The sequence below is a fragment of the Sarcophilus harrisii genome, chromosome 3, assembly GCF_902635505.1.
Source record: "Sarcophilus harrisii chromosome 3, mSarHar1.11, whole genome shotgun sequence".
Taxonomy (NCBI): Eukaryota; Metazoa; Chordata; class Mammalia; order Dasyuromorphia; family Dasyuridae; genus Sarcophilus; species Sarcophilus harrisii.
In genome coordinates this window covers 602,236,634-602,257,364 of record NC_045428.1, presented here as the reverse complement: position 1 = coordinate 602,257,364, position 20,731 = coordinate 602,236,634, and the positions used below count along the sequence as shown (strand labels likewise).

The following is a 20,731-nucleotide window of genomic DNA, read 5'->3' as shown; positions in this document are numbered from 1 at the left end:
GTTTTATATCTTACAAATTAACAAAATTATTTTGTTAATTTTTTTTTTATTTTGCACTTTATGGTTCAACATTTAAGTAATCATATCACCTGAAAAAAACAATCCTTTTGAGGTTTCTTGTATTGCCTCAATTTTTTTCTTGGGATTAATTAGCTACCATCTCTAGAACTATATACAATGACAGTGGTGACAACACATCATCAGTTTTCAATTTGTCAACAAACATCTATGCAGGCACTGTGCTATGTTCTGAGGTTACAAATAAAGGTAAAAAAAATTCTCAGTCTTCAAGAAGGTCACAGCCTAATGAAAGAGAGAGCATTCATATTTTTCTATTCTCTTTCTTTGTTTTTTCTTCCTATCCTATTCTTATCACCTGTCATTTTCCAAAAACTCAGCCCTCTCTTTGTAAAAGAAAAATAAAAGAAAGACCTTCTAAAAATGTTATAAAAAAATTTAAACTTTGTTGTGTCCCATCTCTTATTCTTATTCTCCATCTCGATTCATCACCTTTCTGTCAAGAGGTAAATACATGCATGATAATTAGTTCTCTAGAAGGGCAGATGGTCATTACAGGATCAGAGTTGTCATTTTAGGCAAAAATTGTCTTCTTTTATAATGCTATTATTATAGAAATCCAGCTCTTTGTTTTGTCTACTTTACTCTGCATCACATTATACAACTTTTCCCAAGTTTCTCTTAAACAAGTCTTTCCATTATTTCTTTTGGTCAAGAAATATAATATGCTCATATGTCATTTTTGAACAACAATTTTCTAAATTATGGTTAATGATTGAGTTTCTGGTCCTCTGCCAATACAAAAAAAAAAAATCAATGGCTCCTTATGCTCTATCAATGTTATTTTTTTTACTGAGTTAATTGGGGTCAAGTGACTTGGCCAGGGTCATACACACTTGGATGTTTTAAGTGTCTGAGGTCAGAATAGAACTCAGGTCCTTTTGACTTCAGGGCTGGTGCTCTATCCACTGTGCTACCTAGCTGCCTCTCTTTCTATTTAATAGCCTTTTATTTACAGGGTATATACATGGGTAACTTTACAGCATTAACAATTGCCAAACCTCTTGTTCCAATTTTTCACCTCTTACCCCCCCACCCCCTCCCCTAGATGGCAGGATGACCAGTAGATGTTAAATATATTAAAATATAACTTAGATACACAATAAGTATACATGACCAAAACATTATTTTGCTGTACAAAAAGAATCAGACTCTGAATTATTGTACAATTAGCTTGTGAAGGAAATCAAAAATGCAGGTGGGCATAAATATAGGGATTGGGAATTCAATGTAATGGTTTTTAGTCATCTCCCAGAATTCTTTTTCTGGGCATAGCTAGTTCAGTTCATTACTGCTCCATTAGAAATGATTTGGTTGATCTCGTTGCTGAGGATGGCCTGATCCATCAGAACTGGTCATCATCTAGTATTGTTGTTGAAGTATATAATGATCTCCTGGTCCTGCTCATTTCACTCAGCATCAGTTCGTGTAAGTCTCTCCAGGCCTTTCTGAAATCATCCTGTTGGTCATTTCTTACAGAACAGTAATATTCCATAATTTTCATATACCACAATTTATTCAGCCATTCTCCAACTGATGGACATCCATTCAGTTTCCAGATTTTAGCCACTACAAAAAGGGCTGCCACAAACATTCGTGCACATACAGGTCCTTTTCCCTTCTTTATAATCTCTTTGGGATACAATCCCAGTAGTAATACTGCTGGATCAAAGGGTATGCACAGTTTGATAAGTTTTTGAGCATAGTTCCAAACTACTCTCCAAAATGGTTGGATTCGTTCACAACTCCACCAACAATGCATCAATGTCCCAGTTTTCCCGCATCCCCTCCAACAATCATCATTATTTTTTCCTGTCATCTTAGCCAATCTGACAGGTGTGTAGTGGTATCTTAGAGTTGTCTTAATTTGCATTTCTCTGATTAATAATGACTTAGAGCATCTTTTCATATGACTAGAAATAATTTCAATTTCTTCATCTGAGAATTGTCTGTTCATATCCTTTGACCATTTTTCAATTGGAGAATGGCTTGATTTTTTATAAATTAGAGTTAATTCTCTATATATTTTGGAAATGAGGCCTTTATCAGATCCTTTGACTGTAAAAATATTTTCCCAGTTTATTGCTTCCCTTGCTGCCTCTCTTTCATTGTTATCTAAAAGGTGTGTCAGATTATTGAGTTTAATTTTAAAATGATTTTCAAAATATGTGCTCATTTTAGAGCTAAATATAAAGTTTTTTCATTTCCAATTTTCTCACAGCCTCTTTCAATGATTTGCTTTTCTTTTTACCTTCTCACCTTTAACATTCTAAAAAGAGGGAGGTATAATGGAGAGTTACTTTAATTAACATGTCTAATTATCTATGATTAAAAACTTTTTTCATATTTCTCTTGATAGATTAAAGTTGTTTGGGAAAAAAGCAAAATATGTTTATGTCACTGGCAACAATTAACTGTGTAACGTCATTACTTTTTTTGTTTAAGAATAACTTTTTATCTTCAAAATACATGCAAAGATAATTTTCAACATTCACCCTTGCAAAACCTTGTGTTCCAAATTTTTCTCCCTCCCTTCCCTTAATCCTTCCCCTAGACAGTAAGTAATCCACTATATGTTGAACACGTATAATTCTTCCACACATATTTATTTCTATATTTATCATGTTGTACAAAAAAATCAGATCAAAAATGAAAAAATGGAAAGCAAACAAAAACAATAAAAAGGTGAAAAAACTATGTGGTAATCTGGTAGAGGGCCCAAACTCTGAAAAGGTGTATTTGAACCAAGGACAGTAGGGTGCTTATAGTTAGGCACCTACTCAGGGTGAGATAACAATTCTCTGAATCTATACTTAATATAATATGGTGATGTAATAACTCTAGTTGGCCCATGCTAAGTGTGCTGTAGTTATGTAACTGTACTGAAATATTTAAGGGCTGGGAAGACTGGGAATCAGCTTCTTAGCCACTGACACAAATTACTCTCTCAGCCACAGACACAGAGGACTCTTTCAGCCACAGATATAGAAGAGTCTCAGACACATACATAGAGAAGATTTGGTACTCCATCTTTCACCAGCCTCGTGGTGGCCCTCCTGCCTCCTTCACTCCTCCACTAAGATCAAGGATTCAATCCCAAGATCCTCCAGAGAGCTAGCCCAGACATTACATTTTGTCACCTAAACATGGGGCCCCAGAAACTCAGGGCCTTGCAAAGCAGGGCACAAATCAATTCAACTGACATGATCTTAAACTCAGTGGAGAAGTCTCTGTGACCAGGAAATAGGATGAGTATAAAAATAGACAAGCAGGAAACTTGGGGAAGGGCTAAACTAGTCACTTTTATTTTGTTTCAGCTGAAATGGGGCAAATACTAAGAAAAGAGCCTCTCCCACCCCAAGGAAAGTATGTAGAATGCATAGTTAGATTAAGAAAGAAGCAATATTTGTTGTTAACTTGGAAGCAGATCGTTGGACTCTTCAATATATTAGAGTGCATGTCTCCTTGTCTCTCTAAAGAAGAAAAACTAGAGCCAGATAAGTGGGAAATAGTGGGAGAGCAACTAATCAAATACGATGAATCTATGGGTCCTGATTCAATTCCTGAATAAACATTTCTTATGTACAATATAATACAACTGGCTTTATAGAATACCACAAGTTCTTTAAAAAAAAAAAAAAAAAGGAAAAGTTTTAAGGAGGACAGGCAGACAAGGAAGTGTGAAGAGAAAGAGCAGGAGGGGGGATGTATTAACAAAGCAGCTGAAAAGCATGGACACTTGGACAAGAAAGGAATTAAGTACAGCCCAGATAAATTATAGGGGTGTGGTGCTTCTCAATTTCACAGCTCAGTTACACCCCAGCAGGCACCCTTAGGGCATTCCCCATCTCCTGACCCTTCTCCCTCAATTTCCTCTTCAGGGGTGGAGGAGAGAGGAGGAGTGGGAAAGGCAGTAACATCATCAGCACCCCCCATAAAGGATCTTTGTCCACACACTATGACATGTTTACAAAAAAACACTAGTTAAAGCTGAAGGGGAAGGATAGGATACAACTGATTTAAGAACAGAAGAATACAATGTGACTGAAGAGTTTGACTCCCGATCAAGAAGAGAGAAGATACACTCGTTTTAATCTAGAAATTATTAAAAATCTGAAAAAGGCTTGCACTCTTTATGGGTCTACCTCTTCATGTTAAAATATTATTAGAGAATTTGGTTTTTGAAATTTTAACCCCTAATGATCAGAAATCTATAGCAAGGACATGTGGCTTTCTGAGTATGGCAAACTCTGAAGAATACAATCCCAAAAAATAGGCAACCTGGAGTTACTATACCAGTCACCTCTGACCAACTAACAGGTTTAGATCATTATGCAGACACTTTAGTGCAGATTAATTACCCTTTGGCAGCATATGAACAAATTGCTGCTGATGCTATCAAAGCATGCCAGGAAGACAAGATAGAGGGGAAGCCTTCACCAAATAGCACAAGGTCCAAATGAACCCTTTGGTGATTTCGTGGACATCTGCAGACAACTATCATAAAAACTATTGGTGAAAATTCAGCAACAGAAATTATGATAATACAACTTGCTAAGGAAAAAGCTAATGAGGTTTGTAGAAGAATTATAATAGGACTACACAAGGATGCTCCTTCAGATGAGATCATAAGACACGGTGCCACAGTGGGCACAAATACCTTTTATACCCAGGCTATGATACAGACTTTTCAAGATCTGAACATGGAAAGACAGTATGCCTTTTGGCAAGGGACTTCCAAAAACACTCATCAGTGCTTTCAATGTGGTAAAGTAGGGCATCTGAAAGCTCAATGTTGGCATAGAGATAGAGTGAGAAAACAGGGTGGGAGAACAAGACTCAAAACCCTATGTCCAAAATGCAACAGAGGTTTCTATTGGGCATTATAATGTAGATTGACTCAAGGAAACAGGAAGCAAGGCCCAGCTCCAGGGCCCCAGCCAAAAAAACTCTTGGGGCATGATGGCAGCCGATATTATACCCAGAGAATCTAACATGATCAATCAGCCATGAAGCAACTCAATGGGAGAAATGGATTACAATTGGGGAGAATAGAGTTGCATGCAGCTGAGACTACTGAGATATCACCTGCAGAGGTGAAACAAAAGGGAGGGGGATCCACAGGTAACTCAAGGGAACTTTTAAACTTAGCTCTCTATACCATTATTATTTTAAAATTTTCAATAAAAATGCATTGGCTCCAGCAGACAGGTTTTACAACCCACCAGGAGGGCAGCGTTCAGTGCGAGCAGATCCTCTATTTTTAGATAAATACCAGGTGATATGGAGAGATCCAGAAAGTGGTGAATAGAAGGGACCAGATAAGTTAACTGCTTGGGGGAGAGGGTTTGCTTGTATCTCTACAGATGGAGAACAAATTAGTACAATGCCTCTAAAATGAGAATCTCTTAAATTTGTGAGAATATATAAATAACATTTCCATAACTATACTTCAATATCATTTATTTCCTTCATAATTCTTTGGAATACATTTCATGTATCTAACACTGTAAGACTGAGAAGGCATCTAGAACATTCTCAAACAAGTCTTCAAAGCTTTCATAACAGTAATAGATTAAGAACTGCTGCTGTGAAGTCGCTTATTGTTCCCTCCCTCTTATATTTCTCCTTCAGGTCCCCATGGCTGAAAACACACAGGAAGTGATGTATACTAAGTCAAACTTAAGAACCTTAAATAAGAAGAAAAAGAATGGCAAATAGATACTCACAGCACCCACAATCTATGCCCCTGAATATTTAGCCTGAAGGTTTGGGCACTTTTCACAAAGGAACTATCTCTCTTCTTCTCTTCTTCCCTTTCTTCTCCTCTCACTGATCCTTATTTCATGTGTTCCCGTGTGCACCTTATCTCATTGCCACCACTGAGGAGCCATGGTAGTAGAACATCCACTGGGGTATAGGTTTAGACAAACAGAGTACACCAGTCTAAAGGTGGTTGAAGAGGAAGGAGGAGAAGAGAATCTGGAACTCAAAGTTTTAAAAAAAAAACATTATTGAAATTATGAAACACCAGCAGAGAATGAATTTCATTTTTGTTCATTGTTGGTAGCAATAATAATAATGTTTCCCCTCCTGTAAATATTGCAACCACATTGATTTGGAGTCACCATAATTTTTTGAGAGAGTGAGACAAGGGAGAAAGAGTTTCAGTAGTCCATATGCTTCTGTCATATATTCAGAGCAGTGCTCATAATATAATGTTTCTTTGAAAGAAAAGTTTTATAATTTTTAAAATTAATTTAGTGAATGTAAAAATGTTAAAATTTATTATTCATGTAAAAATGGGGAAATAACATACTAAATACAATAAAAAAACAAAAAAATTCTTTGTTTGATGTTTTTCCTTCAATTTTAATCATTATTTCTTGGATTTTTCAGACAGTCCAATTAAATATTTAATTAGATAATTTTTATTTAAACTTTTGACTGCACAAATCATACATTTCCTTCCTTTTTCTCTATTTTATGAATGAAAGCTATCACAGATGTAATTTTTTCCCAAAGCACATCCTTGGCTTCATCTCATAAATTCTGCTATATAGTGCAATTATTGTCATCCTTCTTGATAAAATTATAAATGGCATTTATGATTTTTTTCTTTGACCCACTCATGCTTTTGGATAAGATTATTAAATTTAGTTGATTGCTCCTCAGTCTTTTTTTAAATTAAGATGAAGCATAATATATTTTGTTCCAGTCTTAGTCTTACTTTGTCTCTCTGCTTCTAATGTGTTTCTTCTAAACAATGTACCATACAATTATAATATTTGATGCATTCTTCAGTGCACTTTGATTTAATTATTGGGTTCATCACATTCTTAATTTACACTTATGATTACTGTGTTTTCCACCATTTAACATTACTCCTTTTTTGTTCTTCTCTCTTCTTTCACACCATCATCTTTAAAAGATTGTTGTTTCTAACTGCTGCCTTCCCTTTTATCAAGCCATCGCTTCTCATTCACCCTCCCCTACTTTTTCTCTGTAGGACAAGATAGATTTCTATACCCAAATGACTATCTAAGTTATATTCCCACTTTGAATCATTTCCATGAGAGAGAAGATTCAAATCTTTTTTTAATAAAGCTTTTTATTTTCAAAACAGATGCACAGATAATTTGACAAAATTGACCCTTTCATAGCCTTGTGTTTCAGATTTTCTCCTTTTTTCCTCCATCCCCTTGCCTAGATGAGCAAGCAATCCAATATATGTCAAACATGTTAAAAATATATTAAATCCAATATGTATAAACTCATACATTCTCTTCCTGCACGAGAAAAATCAGATTAAAAAAAAAAAAAAAGAAATGAGTAAGGAAACAAAATGCAAGCGAACAACAATAAAATGTCTGAGAATTCTAGGTTGTGCCTGATCCACATTCAATTCTCACAGGGTTCTCTATGGGTCTGTATGGGTTATTGCTTCCTGTCTAATCTTGTCTGCATTTGTTTTGTTTGTACAAAAACTTTTTAACTTAATATAATCAAAATTATCTATTTGGTGTTCAGTTAGGAGTTCCAGTTCTTCGTCTTACCCAAATTCCTTCCTTTTCCACAGATCTGACAAGTAAACTATCCTATGTTCTTCTAATTTGCTTATAATATCACTCTTTATATCTAAATCATGAACCCATTTAGATCTTATCTTGGTATGTGGTGTTAGGTGTAGGTGGAGTCCTAATTACTTCCATACTAGTTTCCAATTTTCCCCAGCAGTTTTTGTCAAATAGTGAATTCTTATCCCAAATCTGAGTTCTTTGGGTTTCTCAAACACTAGATTACTATAGTCATTCATTATTTTGCCTGTGATCCTAACCTATTCTACTGATCAATTTGTCTATTTCCTAATGTGTACCAAATGGTTTTGATGACTGCTCTTTTATAATATAGTTTTAGGTCTGGCACAGCTAGGTCATCTTCATTAGCAGTTTTTTTCATTAATTCCCTTTAAATTCTTGACCTTGTTCTTCCAGATGAACTTTGTTACTATTTTTTCTAGATCTGTAAAATAATATCTTGGGATTTTGATTGGTATGGCACTAAATAAGTAGATTAATTTAAGTAGTATGTTCATTATGTTCACTCAGCCTACCCATGAGCACTTGATATTTTCCCAACTCATTAGATCTCACTTCATTTGTGTGGAAAGTTTTTTGGAGTTCTGTTTATATAGTTCCTGACTCTCCCTTGGCAGATAGATTCAAAAATATTTTATGTTATTGACAGGTATTTTGAATGAATTTTGAATGAATCTTTTGTATCTCTTGCAGCTAGACTTTATTGGTAATATATAAACATGTTGATCATTTATGTGGATTTATTTTGTTTTTGGCAACTTGGCTAGACTTGTGAATTGTTTATAGTAATTTTTTAGTTGATTCTCTAGGGTTCTCAAAGGATATCACCATATCATCTGCAAAGAGTGATAATTTAGTTTCCTCATGGCCTACTCTAATTCCTTTTTATAGTAATTTTTTAGTTGATTCTCTAGGGTTCTCAAAGGATATCACCATATCATCTGCAAAGAGTGATAATTTAGTTTCCTCATGGCCTACTCTAATTCCTTTTATCTCTTTCTCTTCACTTATTGCCAAAACTAAGACTTCTTTTCATTTATTTATTTACTTATTTATTATTATATTGGGGTTAAGTGACTTGTCCACAATCACACGCCTAGGAAGTGTTAAGCGTCAGAGGCTAAATTTGAACTCAGATCATCCTGACTTCAGGAAAGTGTTTTTAATAGGAATGGGTGTTGGATTTTATCAAATGCTTTTTCTACATCTACTGAGATAATCAGATGATTTTTGTTAGTTTGGTTATTGATATACTTGATTATATTAATAGTTTTCCTAATATTGACCCAGCCCTGTATTCTTACTATAAATTCTACTTGTTCATAATCTATTATCCTGAGGATAATTTTCTGTAATCTCGTGGCTAATATTTTATTTAAGATTTTGGCAACAATATTCATTAGGGAAATTGGTCTATAATTTTCTTTCTCTGCTTGTACCCTACCTGGTTTACCTCTCAGCACTATATCTGTGTCATAAAAGGAATCTAGTAGGACTCTGAATAGGTTCAAATCTTACTATTCCTTTCAAATCTCTGAACAAGTGAAATCTTAAAGCTCTAGATGACAGATATAGGACTCAAACTTGTGAACCAGGCCAGGAATGCCTTTAAGTTACATTGTTGTAGCTTGATTTGACCATTATGAGATAGAAATTGGGAAAAGACTGAGGGTTTCAAAGATAGGTTTGAACAATGGTGGAAGTATACCCCAGATCAGATTTTCTGCCCAAGCTTTCCTGCTTGGCCCTTCCAGGCCTGGTGGTGGAACTTAGGAAGCATGTGACTCTTCAGTGCAGAAAGGCTTCTAAAGCAGCACTCTGGAGAGTGATATTCACTCTGCCGAGGGTAAGGAGCCCTCAGTTCCTGCAGAACCATAGAGATCCCACATGAAACCTCGGCTGACTTATCCCTGCTCTCTGTGAGAGTCCACGATGCTGGCACTACAGCTGTTTCCACTATAGAAGAATGGCTCCCTACCAGGTTTCTGAGCCTAGCGAGGTCACCTAGATGACAGATGATGTGAGATGACAGATGATGATGTGAGGGTTATCTAACGATATTGATTTATGAAGATTCTTCTCCCTCAATCACTAGGATCAAATCCCAGTAATACCCTCATTATCAGATTCAGCTCTATTCCTCCCTCCTTCTCTTGATGGCATAAGGATTCATCTCCATAGGAAAAACAGCCTTAAACCTTTATGTCGTAAGGAATAAAATTAGGTTGGGAATGGGACTTGCAATTTCTTCTTTGTGATCTTCCCTGAATTTGCTTTTTCCCTTCCCTTGTGCATCACCAAGGTATGGGCAAGAAGAGAGCCCTAGGAGATAAGTAGATTCACCTCTTTCCCCATAATCCTCTATTTCTTCTTTCCAATATAACCTTGGAACCTCTACATTGAATCGGAGACATGGTGACTACAGGATGTTCATAAAGCCTCCCAGATGGAACATTTTCCCCCTGTCCTATTTCCTCCTCTCCATATCACAGTGATCTTTGCTACCCTTGTCTCTGTTAGAGTACCCATATGCAGCCTGAGGGCCCCAAAGTGGAACCACTATGTAAGTTATTGAGGCAAGGAAGGATAATGAGTCAAGGGGAGGGGATTGTGGAAGAGATTCCCAGTTCTGGAAACTTCCCTCTTCCTAAGATACAAAAGGGACCAAGAAGAGATCAAGGGAAAAACTCATGAGTTAGCCGTCTGGTCCTCCCCAGGGAAGAAGCTGTTTCTCCTTGACCTTAAGTTTTCCCAGCAGGCTCTAGGCCCAGAGCTGAACTAATTCTTAATCACTTACCAATATTTTCTTCTAATTCCTCAGTGCAGGGCCTCTGAATTGTAAATCCCCCAAATTCATGGAGGGGATTTGCCAGATCAATGACTGGTGATCATTCAAATCACCCTGCCCAGGATTTTCCCTCATTATTCTACAGGATGCCTCAGATTCTACAGGACTCCAAGGTACTTTGGATGTGGCCTGATGGAGGCATGGCAAAGCAGCACTCTCACAGCTTAAGCTTGTAACACTTCTTGAAATGAAGATGAGGGTTTCAGCAATGTTTGGAACTGTCATCTCACCACATTGGTCTCACCTCAGGTTTTCCATTCCCTTAAACCATCAGATAGTTAGATGAAAAATTGACTCTGATATTTATACTCTGCTATGAAGTGTGTATTTATATACATAGATCTGTTTCTATATAGGGATATATCTTTGTTTGGGCCACCTGTCATTTCTGTATGCCCTGCCCCCACCACCTTTGTCTCACTGAGACCCTCCATTCATTGGAGAATCTGCTCACACACCATCGTGAAAATGGAATCATTCCTAGTAGCATATATACTAGTGCCTTACCTCCCTGACAAATACATATCTACTCACAGATGTATATTTATTTTATACTAACCTTGGTATATTTATTCTGTATAAATATAGCCCATGTACATGCTATGTAACCTGAGAGAATGGAGGCTCTTTGGGAAGATTTCTGTTTTTGCATCCCCAAGAGATTACAGAGTCTGCTCAATGCACTGATTGTGCATCAGACAGAACCTGGGACCATCAGATCTACAAACAAATTGTGTTCCCATTCACATTTTCCAAACACAGGGAAGTAAAATTGATGAATCTTACTTTTAAATGAACTGAAAGCCTGCCTGGGAACCACCCAATGCCTTCACCAGGTATGCTGAGCCACATATTGCCAAGGTCAAAGCTGTATGCATTCTAGACTCTCTTTTGCCATGCTTAATTTTCAGTTTCTCTTGTGTCCCAACCCATTATTCCCCACATTTTCTTTGTGTTCTTTCAATACCTGTATTTTCATTAACAATCATTCAAATGAGAGTTGACCCTTAACCTGCAAATTCATCCTGCATAAATGCTTGTACTGAAATATATTTTTGCCCCTGCCAGTAAAGTATAAGCTCCATAAGGACTGATTTATCTCTTTTTTCTCTATGAATTCCCAGCAAGTAGCACAGGTCAGGCAACATGGCAGAAGCTTGATAAATGGTCATTGAGTTTGAGCTGGGGTCTTTCTAGCTAGGATGTCATGGGACTCTGTGCCAATAGATTATTGACTGATGATGTGCAAGACAGCCCAGAACAGTCAGCTCGTGTCCCAACTGACTCGATATGTCCTAGTTAGCCATCTATGGTAAGCGTATGGAGAAGGGCTGACAAAAGGGCAAGCAGAGCAGCCAATACCAGTGCTGGCCATGCTGGCATCCTACAGGAGATGGAGTTTACTGAGTCATTTATATACTTGGAGATTGAGAGCAACAAATGCCTACATCATCTGCCTATATCATGATTTTAATCCATTAGAACAAGGAAATGCTGATATGGAAATACTTATTTGTTTTATGAGCCTGGGCAGGGTATTTACCTCTGTCTACATCAGCAATATCATCTGTAAAATCTGGATAGTGATATCTACCTCACATGTTGTTCTGAGGCTCAAATGAGAACCTGTTTGTAAAACATTGGCCAAGCTGAAAGTACTTTACAATGGTTTCTACTGTTCTTGTTACTGTGGGTGTGGTGGCTGCTGGTGAGGATGTTCATACTAAGACATCAGCAAATGACACTCACCCAGACATCATATCAGGCATGGAACATGTGCCCATCTACCTACCAAGTCAGCCTTCCGGAGCTGTGGGGTTGGGCGTTGAAGCTGAATCCTGGTGATTTCAAGGTCAGGCTTTTTGTCGCTGATGCTGATCCTTTCACAGAACAAGGATGTTTGTATGAAGACCTAGAACACCGTCAGTTGTCTTTAACATTAAATACCCATCATATTCCACAGTCTATTCTAGGTTCCATTTACTTTAAGTCACTCTAATTCATTCAGAAATAAGGCTTGGAGGGTCATGGTCCTTTCATCAGTATAAGAGCGGAAACTGTGGGGCCTGGCTTTAGGAGGCCTGAGGTAGAAGGGCTGGCCACCACATCCTGGGCCAGCCTCCAGTCCTGTGACTTCTGGTCCTCTGCACAGTCGAGGCGGGGACAGAACTGAAGACCCACCATGGACTCCATACTCACTTTGCTGCTCTACATCGGTGAGTCTCCCGGGTTAACCCTGGGAAGGAGGGACATTGTGCAAAGACACTTGGCTGACTGAGTCAAAAGGACAGGGAGGAAACCTAAAGAGGAGACAGAATCATTGGGGGCTAAGCAGGACCCAGTCTCTGATCACAGAGATCCCCCTTCATATTCTGATCAAAGAGGAATTAGAAGATCAGGGGCTTTGGCAAGGGCTGGGGAAGAAGTCAGCGTGGGCTACAGGGGAGCCATCTGTAACCTGGTCTTCTCTTACAGGGCTTTGTCTGCACTGCGAGGTTAGGGCAGGAATAAGTAATAAGGAATAAGGAATAAGGAATAAGGAATAAGGCAGGGTAGGAAAAGAATCTCTTCCACCTTGGGTCAAGCCAGGTGCAGACAGGTGAGTCCAGCCCCCAAAAGCACAATGCTCTCTTTTCAGTCTTTGTCTCAAATCAGCCCAGGAATCCACTCCCAGGTTAAGCAGGGAGGAAAACAGGCGACATTGCAAAGAATGAAAGGGATAATGAGAGGAGGGACTTCAGGATGTGGAGAAGAAACACTGGCTCCAGAGGCTTCCCTAAAAATCAAATTTCTTTCCTCTTCAGAAATCTTCCCAAGACCCACCCTCTGGGCTTTTCCAAGTCCCGTGGTCTCCAAGGGAGCAGATGTGACCCTGAGGTGCCAGGGCCGACTAGGGAGTGACACGTTCCAGCTCTGGAGGGATGAAGAGCTCAGAGAGGAGAGAAATGACTCGTGGTCACAGGCAGACTTTGTGCTCAGGAAAGTAGATGACTGGAGAGATGCCAGAAGCTACAGGTGCCGCTCTGGAAAGGGGCCCTTGTGGTCAGAGTACAGTGAATCCCTGACCCTGATGGTGACAGGTGAGGGGTGCAGGTATCAAATCATCCTTTGGGGGAAAGGCCAGTTCTGGGAAAGGAGCCCCAGATCCATCTCTAGAGAGTTGATAAGTAAAAGGAAAAACTGTCAGTTTTTATTAACTGTCTCCCCTCACCAACCACCTCCATAGGCTCTGAGACAACCTGCTTCTCCCACTCAGAATTTAAGATTATAAAGTTTAGAAATATTTCCCCTCAATATTTCTGCCAGGAGGAGAGCTCACATGTGATGAGTTTTCTTTTAGAGATGGAGAAACTGAGACCTGGAGAGGAGGTAAGGGGACTCAAGCAGATAAGCGGGACCTTAAGTGTCAGGGATAGGATTAAGACCCATTTCTCTTGTCTGCAAACCCAGGGATCTTCCCTCATCTGCTCAGTATCCCTTGGTGACTCAGCCATATAAGTCAGGCTGTTCCTCCCTCAGATATACATAGCTACCTTTGGGAGCAGGGGCACCCAGATTTACAGAGGAAACTTTCCCTAGATGAAGGTTTCCTTTCTTCTTTATGCTCACACCGCCAATACCACACTTGCCCAGTTGTGTCTCCCAGTGTTCCCTTCTGGCCTCCCTACATTCCCATCAGCCTGGGACAGATGCTTACCCCAACCCCCATCATGTCCCACCTCTCTGCCTTTGCTCACCCTGTTTCCCCTGCCTGTAATGCCCATCTTACCTTCATCCATCACTTTCCTATATATGCTTAAAGCCCAGCTCAGACGCTGACTGCCCCAGGATGCTGTCCCAGCTGGCATGAAGTGGCAATGTCCTGGACCTTCCCGGCATGCCATCTTTACCACTCTCATGGGTCCACTCTAGCACAGGCGCCCTTCTCACAGCCCCAAGCTACTGTCCATCTGCTTGTGACAGAAGATAGCCTGATGAAGGGAGAAAGAGCCTCAGATATGGTGGCTGTGAAATGCCATTCACGCACCTGTCCCCCTAGATGCTGATGATGTCATTATGGGAAAGTCCTGACCTTCTGGAACTCAGTTCCCCCCTTCATGACATGAAGCTCATGTTCTAATGGGCTGCATGTTCTAATGGGGTTTTTTGAGCTAAAAACTCTGTGATCCTTGTGAGAGTAACTGTCTTCAGGTAGCAAGAGTGACCCCTTTCCTAAATCTTTGGGTCTCCCCCCTTCACCAAGCAGGAAATGACTGATAGATGATGAAGGAGGGCATGAAAAGCAGAGCTCAGGAGTCCCCATTCTCCTCTAGCTGCTCCTGCTCTGGTTTCACTCCAATATGAACAGTGGGCGATGGGACAAGGACCTGCCACAGTGTGAGGAAATTGGGGCCTGGGAATCTAGAAATTCTCTCTATCCCACAGTTGGAGTTTGGAAGAGAAGACACAGATTTTCAAACTTTAAAATCTAAGAGAAAAGTCTGAATTTGTCTGTGAGGTATGAGAGTCCTTTCTTGGTCCTGCTGCTCTGGTTACAGGGCCAAAGTTGGCCCCCTTGAAGGGAGTAAGAAGGGGGGCAGGGTGACCTGCTCCCCCCTTGTTCCTTCTCCCCCATTGCTCTGTACATTCGCAGCCTTCTTAGGCCCAGAACAGTTTTCTCAGGTTGACCAAGGAACCCAAATCCCAGGAGTCATGACCAAGGAGCCGAATATCCCAGGCCTACAGGACTGTGCAAATAGGCCTAATCAAGCACCCTTGGCCCATCCTTTCCCTGCTTGGCTCTTTTCATGGAATAATGGAAGGGATTGGGGAGATCAGACCATTAACTTTCTTCCTTCGTCCTTTCTCAGGAGTCCTCCCCAAACCCAACATGGGAGCCTCACCTGGACCCTTGATATCTCCAGGGAAAACAGTGACCATCTGGTGCCAAATGCCCCAACAGTCCCCCACTCAGGACTACAGTTTTGCTCTGCTGGATGCAAAGAGCCTGGAGCCCTTACTGCTACAGATCTCTGCAGGGCCCAGGACTCAATTTTCACTTCCATCTGTGGGGATCGAGGACACTGGGAGCTACAGCTGTATTTACTACCAGAAGACACCACCACACAGAGCATCCCATCTTAGCCCAGCCGTGGAGCTGACTGTGCTTGGTGACTAGTCATGGGAATCCCTAAGTATCCATTCCATGTCCCCACAGAGAGGCCCACAAAGCTAGGGGGACAGCAGAAGATCCAGGGAATTCTGAAGGGATGGTTGGAATAGGGCTGGAAGGAACCTCTGGGCCATCTCAGTTTAGGCCCCAGGATAACAGAGGTGTTCTTCACTCAGACAGGACCTAAGGGAGAGAGTGAGACCAGAAACAAGATTTCTGCTGGCCCTCTCAGGGGGTTAGCAGAGGGGTCTAGAAATGACATCTGACATTGACCTCAGGCACCCCTTTCTCCTCAGGAAAACTACCCAGACCCACTCTGTGGGCCCAGCCGGGCCTTGTGGTGGTCCCAGGGACCAACATCACTCTCTGGTGCTCAAGGCCCAGTCTGGCTTCTCCTGAGGAGGTGACTTTCACTCTGTGGAAGACTGGAACCTGGCAGCCCTTACAGAACCAGAACTCAGCAGATCTCTGGACTGACTTCTCCCTCCCTTCTGTCAGACCTGAGGACACTGGGAGCTACAGATGTACTTACAAGGACAGGACAGCCTCTGATGCACAATCAGAGTTCAGTGAGGCCCTGGAGCTGGTGGTGACAGGTGAGGGGTGTGGGGACTCCAGAATAATGCTGAGTGTGACCCCTCTGCCCTCTGCCCAGGCAGGGGTCTCACAGAGCCAAGGGCAGGGGGCCTACACAGCCTGATCTGTTCTGGGGCCGGTCCTGAGTCAGGGATCTTGTAAGACATGAGATAGTTCTGTTGTGATCTGGGATCTTAGGTAAAAGTTGATGGTGAGCTCTGAGTTAGGAGGTAGAAGAGGCACAGAGACCCAGAGCTGAAAGGGGCCAAACCCTCCCATTACCAATGATCACATGAGGTCCTGACAGGGGAAAGGACTTGTCCTCACTTAAAAGTGAGACAGAGCCCAGAGACAAGCCTTCTCTTTCCTGGACCCTGATCTGAGCACTGGATTTAGGCTCAGCCCTGAGCCCCAATGTGGTGGCCCCAATGAGAAGGAGGAGACCATGCTCTCCCTGCCTGTCAATGATCAGAGGCATGAGGTCATAGGCTAGGTGACGTCCCTGCAGTGTGACAGTCTCCTTAGATTGCTAGCTGGTTGTGAATAGAAAGACAGCAGACATCTTTTATTCATACCTGCTCCTTTACAGAGGAGATAACTGAGTCTCAGATGGACCCGATGAATGAGCCATGGTCACACAGGAATCAAACAGGGACTTGAGCTAGGAGTCCTGATACCCCCCCCCCATTCTTCCCCTCTCAGGATCTCTGCCCAAGCCTTCCCTCTCAGCCCTCCCAGGCCTGGTGGTGGAGCCTGGGAAGCATGTGACTCTCCAGTGCAGGAAGCCCCCTCGGTCAGCACTCTGGAGAGCGACATTCACTCTGCTGAAGGTGGGCAGCCCTCAGCCCCTGCAGAGCCAGAGCACATCTGGTATCTCGGCTTACTTCCCCCTCCTCTCTGTGAGGGCCCAGGATGCTGGGAACTACACCTGTGTCTACTCTGAAAGAATGACTCCATACCAGGTGTCAGAGCCCAGTGATGCCCTAGAGATCTGGGTGACAGGTATGAATGGCTTCAAGTTCTCCAGGCAAAAAATAGAGGGATGGAAGTTAAGATTGAAAGGTAGCCCAGAAAACGTGGGCACCTTTTAACAGCAAAAGGAGAGGTTGGGATAAGGACTGGTTATGCTTTAGGAAGTGGAAAACATAGATGGAAGGATGGACCAGCTCAGGAAATACACCAAGATCAAGGGACAAGAATGGAAAGAGAAACAACCATATTTTCCTAGACAGCCCCAAAGACCATCTGAAGTTTAGTATCTACCCCTGTTAAGGGAAACAAACTAAAGGCAATGATGGTCAGAATCAATGGAATGGTTGATCAGGAATTCTTCAGAGACCTCTATGATCTTGCCCCCCCATACCCACCCTCAACATAACTGTGGAGGGGATCTTGAGCATCTTGGGTCTTTATTTGTGTTTCCAGATGCACTCCCCAAGCCTTCCCTTTCAGCCTGGACTGGTCTAGAGGTAGCGTCGGGGAGCAATGTCATCCTCCTTTGCTGGGGATCCTCATGGATACCTAGGTTTGCTCTGTACAAGGAGGGAGTTGAGGGAATCCTGCACAGCATGGAAGCGCATGAAGACCAGGGCAAGTTCTTCTTGACCCATGTTACCTCCAAGGACTCTGGCAATTACAGCTGCAGCTATCAGCTGGGCACCAATGAAAGTCTCTGGAAGCAGCCTAGTGATGCCCTGGAGCTTCTAGTAAGAGGTGAGAGGGCCCCAATAGGAAGGTACTGGCAACTGCCCCATTCCTCAGCCCCTACAAGGAACTGAAAGCATGACCTTCCTTCTGGCTGGAAACATAGTTTAAGGATCTATAGAGACTCTCACTTCCTGGCTAATGGGGACCCAATGTGTGATCTGGGACATGAAGCATTCCTCTTATGTCATATTTGACAAATACATCTTTATTCGGGTGCTTAGCACATTCAGTCATGAGGACTCTTCTCTCTCCCCTCACCTATGTTCAGAGCCAAGCAACAACCTCATCATCATCCGCAGCTGTGTTTTCTTTCTGTTCTTCCTCCTCTGCCTTCTCTTGCTTGCACTCCACTACCATGGGTCCATTCCTCTAGGTAAGTTTGGGGAAAAGAGGATGAAACAGAGAGGGTAAGGACTAAACCTTTTTCTTCCAAGGCCTTCCCTGACTTTGCTTTTATTTCCTTCCCATATGTGTCTCACCAGGATCTTTGCAGGAATACATCCCTAGAAGGTAAGGAAACTCAGCACCTCCTCCCATGGTGCCCTTTTCTTTTTTCCCAAGTAAGTTGGACTCTCTGAAGCAGTCAGAGATTCTGGTGAGGGGAAAATGCTAGCAGAAAATCCGAGAGTGACTCTAGCCTCTTATCCCATTTCTTCCCTTTCTTCCTACTGTAGCTATTTTTGTTGCTCTTGTCTTCCTTGGAATACCTGCAAGCCCCATCATGATGAGGCACCAAGAGAGGAAAGAGTTTGTAGAGGGCTGAAATTATTGAATTGATGCACTGAGGGTCAGGACTACCAAGCACTTGAGGCTAACTACTGATTGAACAATACTCCATGAGCATATGCTGGAAAATGATCCTTCCCACTATGCTGTGCTGGCTCAATGATTGGTGCATAAAGAGGATTGTTGGAGGGACTAGGGGGTGGAGCAAGACTAGTCAGGGTCACCCTTTGCAGTGGATGAGGAAGAAGGTGGTTTTGGAGATTCTCTTCCATCCCCTTCACTTTTACCCCTAAAGACCAAGAATAAAGACTAAGGACTTTTGCTAATCCTGACTCCAGCTGATTCTTGGGTGTCCTGGATGCTAGCGTGGTCGTCACATAAGTTATCTGTTCAGGGAGATGACAGAATCCTGGCCCGGGGGGAGAGGAATAATAGAAGGGAATCCTGGTCCTAGGAGCTTGGGAATGATGGAATCTATTCTTCACTTCAGATGAAGAAGAGATCAGCGAAACAACAAGAGGACCATTGGTGAGTTAACCCCATTCTGTCTTCTACCCCCAGGAATGCCATTCAATGACTCTAAAATGAGGATATCTTAAATTATTGTGACTATTTCTATAACATTTCAATGACAGTATTTCAATACCCTTTATTTCCTTCATAATTTAATGAGGTATATTTCATTTATCTAAAAATATGAGAATGAGAAGGCATCTATTGCTTTCAGCAGATGAGTCTTCAAAGATTTCATGACATAGAAACAGATTAAGAACATCTGCTCCTAATTCATCACTGTTCTCTCCCTCTTCTATTTCTCCTTCAGGTTCCCATGGCCGACGATCCACAGGAAGAGACACACACTCAGCTGAACATAAGAGCATCGAATAAGAGGAAAACTGACACCAAGAAGACACCAACAGAAGCCACACTCTATGTCAATATGAACTGAAGGTTTAGGCACTTTTCACAAAAGAATTCTCTCCCTTCTTCTCTTCTATTTCTTCTCCTCTCCCTCACCCTCATTCCATCTGCTCCGTAATGCATCTTTCCCAGAAATTAACGATTCAATAATCATGAAAACAAAATCAAAGAAGATACAGCTGTTTCTACATTAAGCGATTGGAGAACTTAGATTAAGTTATTTTGTCTGTTTGTTTTGTTTTTCCTAGGGTAATTGGAGTTAAGTGACTTGCCCAGGGTCACACAGCTAGGAAGTGTTAAGTGTCAGGCCAGATTTGAACTCAGGTACTCCTGACTTTGGGTCTGGTGCTCTATCCACTGTGCCACCTAGCTGCCCAGGAATAAAACATTTTGAAAAGCAATGGAGATAGGATTAAAACCTAGGATCACCAACCCCACAAAACTGATTATAATCCCTGAGTGGTGCATGAATGTTCTGTGAAATAAAGGATTTCCAAATATTCTTGAGGAAAAGAAAAGAGCTGATTAGAAAGTTTGGCTTTCATATACATTACAAGAAATGTAAAAAAAGAAAGTCACCAGGAAAAACAAATCAAGACGAACTAAATGTAAAACAGATGGAAATAATAGGAGACAGTCTGAATATTAGAAAGATAACATTTTCCTGGGTAACCTTGGAATCAGAATTCTGAGTGGAGGCCCTGGGTAGTAACAAATTATTAGACCTTTACTTTGCTACAAAGTAAGATTGATTTAAGATTCATTCCTTTTTTTTTTAATTAAACCTTTTTATTTACAAAGCATATTCATGGGTAATTTTTCCAACATTAACCCTCGCAAAAGCTTTTGTTTCAAATTTTCCCCTCCTTCCCCCCATTCCTTTCCCTAGCTGGCAGGTAGTCCAATATATGTTAAATACATTGAAATACATGTTAGATCCAATATATGTATACATACAGTTTTCTTGTTGCACAAGAAAAATCAGATCAAGAAGGAATCTTTCAAGAAAAAGTGAGAAAGAAAACAAAATGCAAGTGAAAAACAACAGAGAGTGTGAGAATGCTGTTTTGTATTCCATACTCTGTTCCCATGGTTCTCTCTCTGGGTGTAAATGGCTCTCTTTAT

General features: G+C 41.2%; 2 protein-coding genes across 2 annotated transcripts in view; both read left to right on the top strand.

Moving 5' to 3' along the window:
- Positions 1 to 15,692, top strand: part of LOC111720215 (leukocyte immunoglobulin-like receptor subfamily A member 6) — a 31,695-nt gene extending 16,003 nt beyond the window's left edge. The window contains 4 exon segments of the mRNA XM_031961783.1: positions 12,677 to 12,740; positions 13,000 to 13,019; positions 13,329 to 13,604; positions 15,375 to 15,692. Of these exon segments, the coding sequence (XP_031817643.1) occupies positions 12,677 to 12,740; positions 13,000 to 13,019; positions 13,329 to 13,604; positions 15,375 to 15,682 (668 nt within the window). The 3' untranslated portion in view covers positions 15,683 to 15,692.
- Positions 15,693 to 15,950: 258 nt separating this feature from the next.
- Positions 15,951 to 19,634, top strand: LOC111720287 (immunoglobulin superfamily member 1-like; the record flags this gene model as incomplete). The annotated part of the gene is made up of 5 exons (XM_031961782.1): positions 15,951 to 16,272; positions 16,955 to 17,254; positions 17,678 to 17,965; positions 19,176 to 19,213; positions 19,509 to 19,634. Coding segments are annotated over 5 exons (1,074 nt in total), but the record flags the coding sequence as incomplete, so codon positions are not given.
- Between the last annotated feature and the right edge of the window lie 1,097 nt (positions 19,635 to 20,731).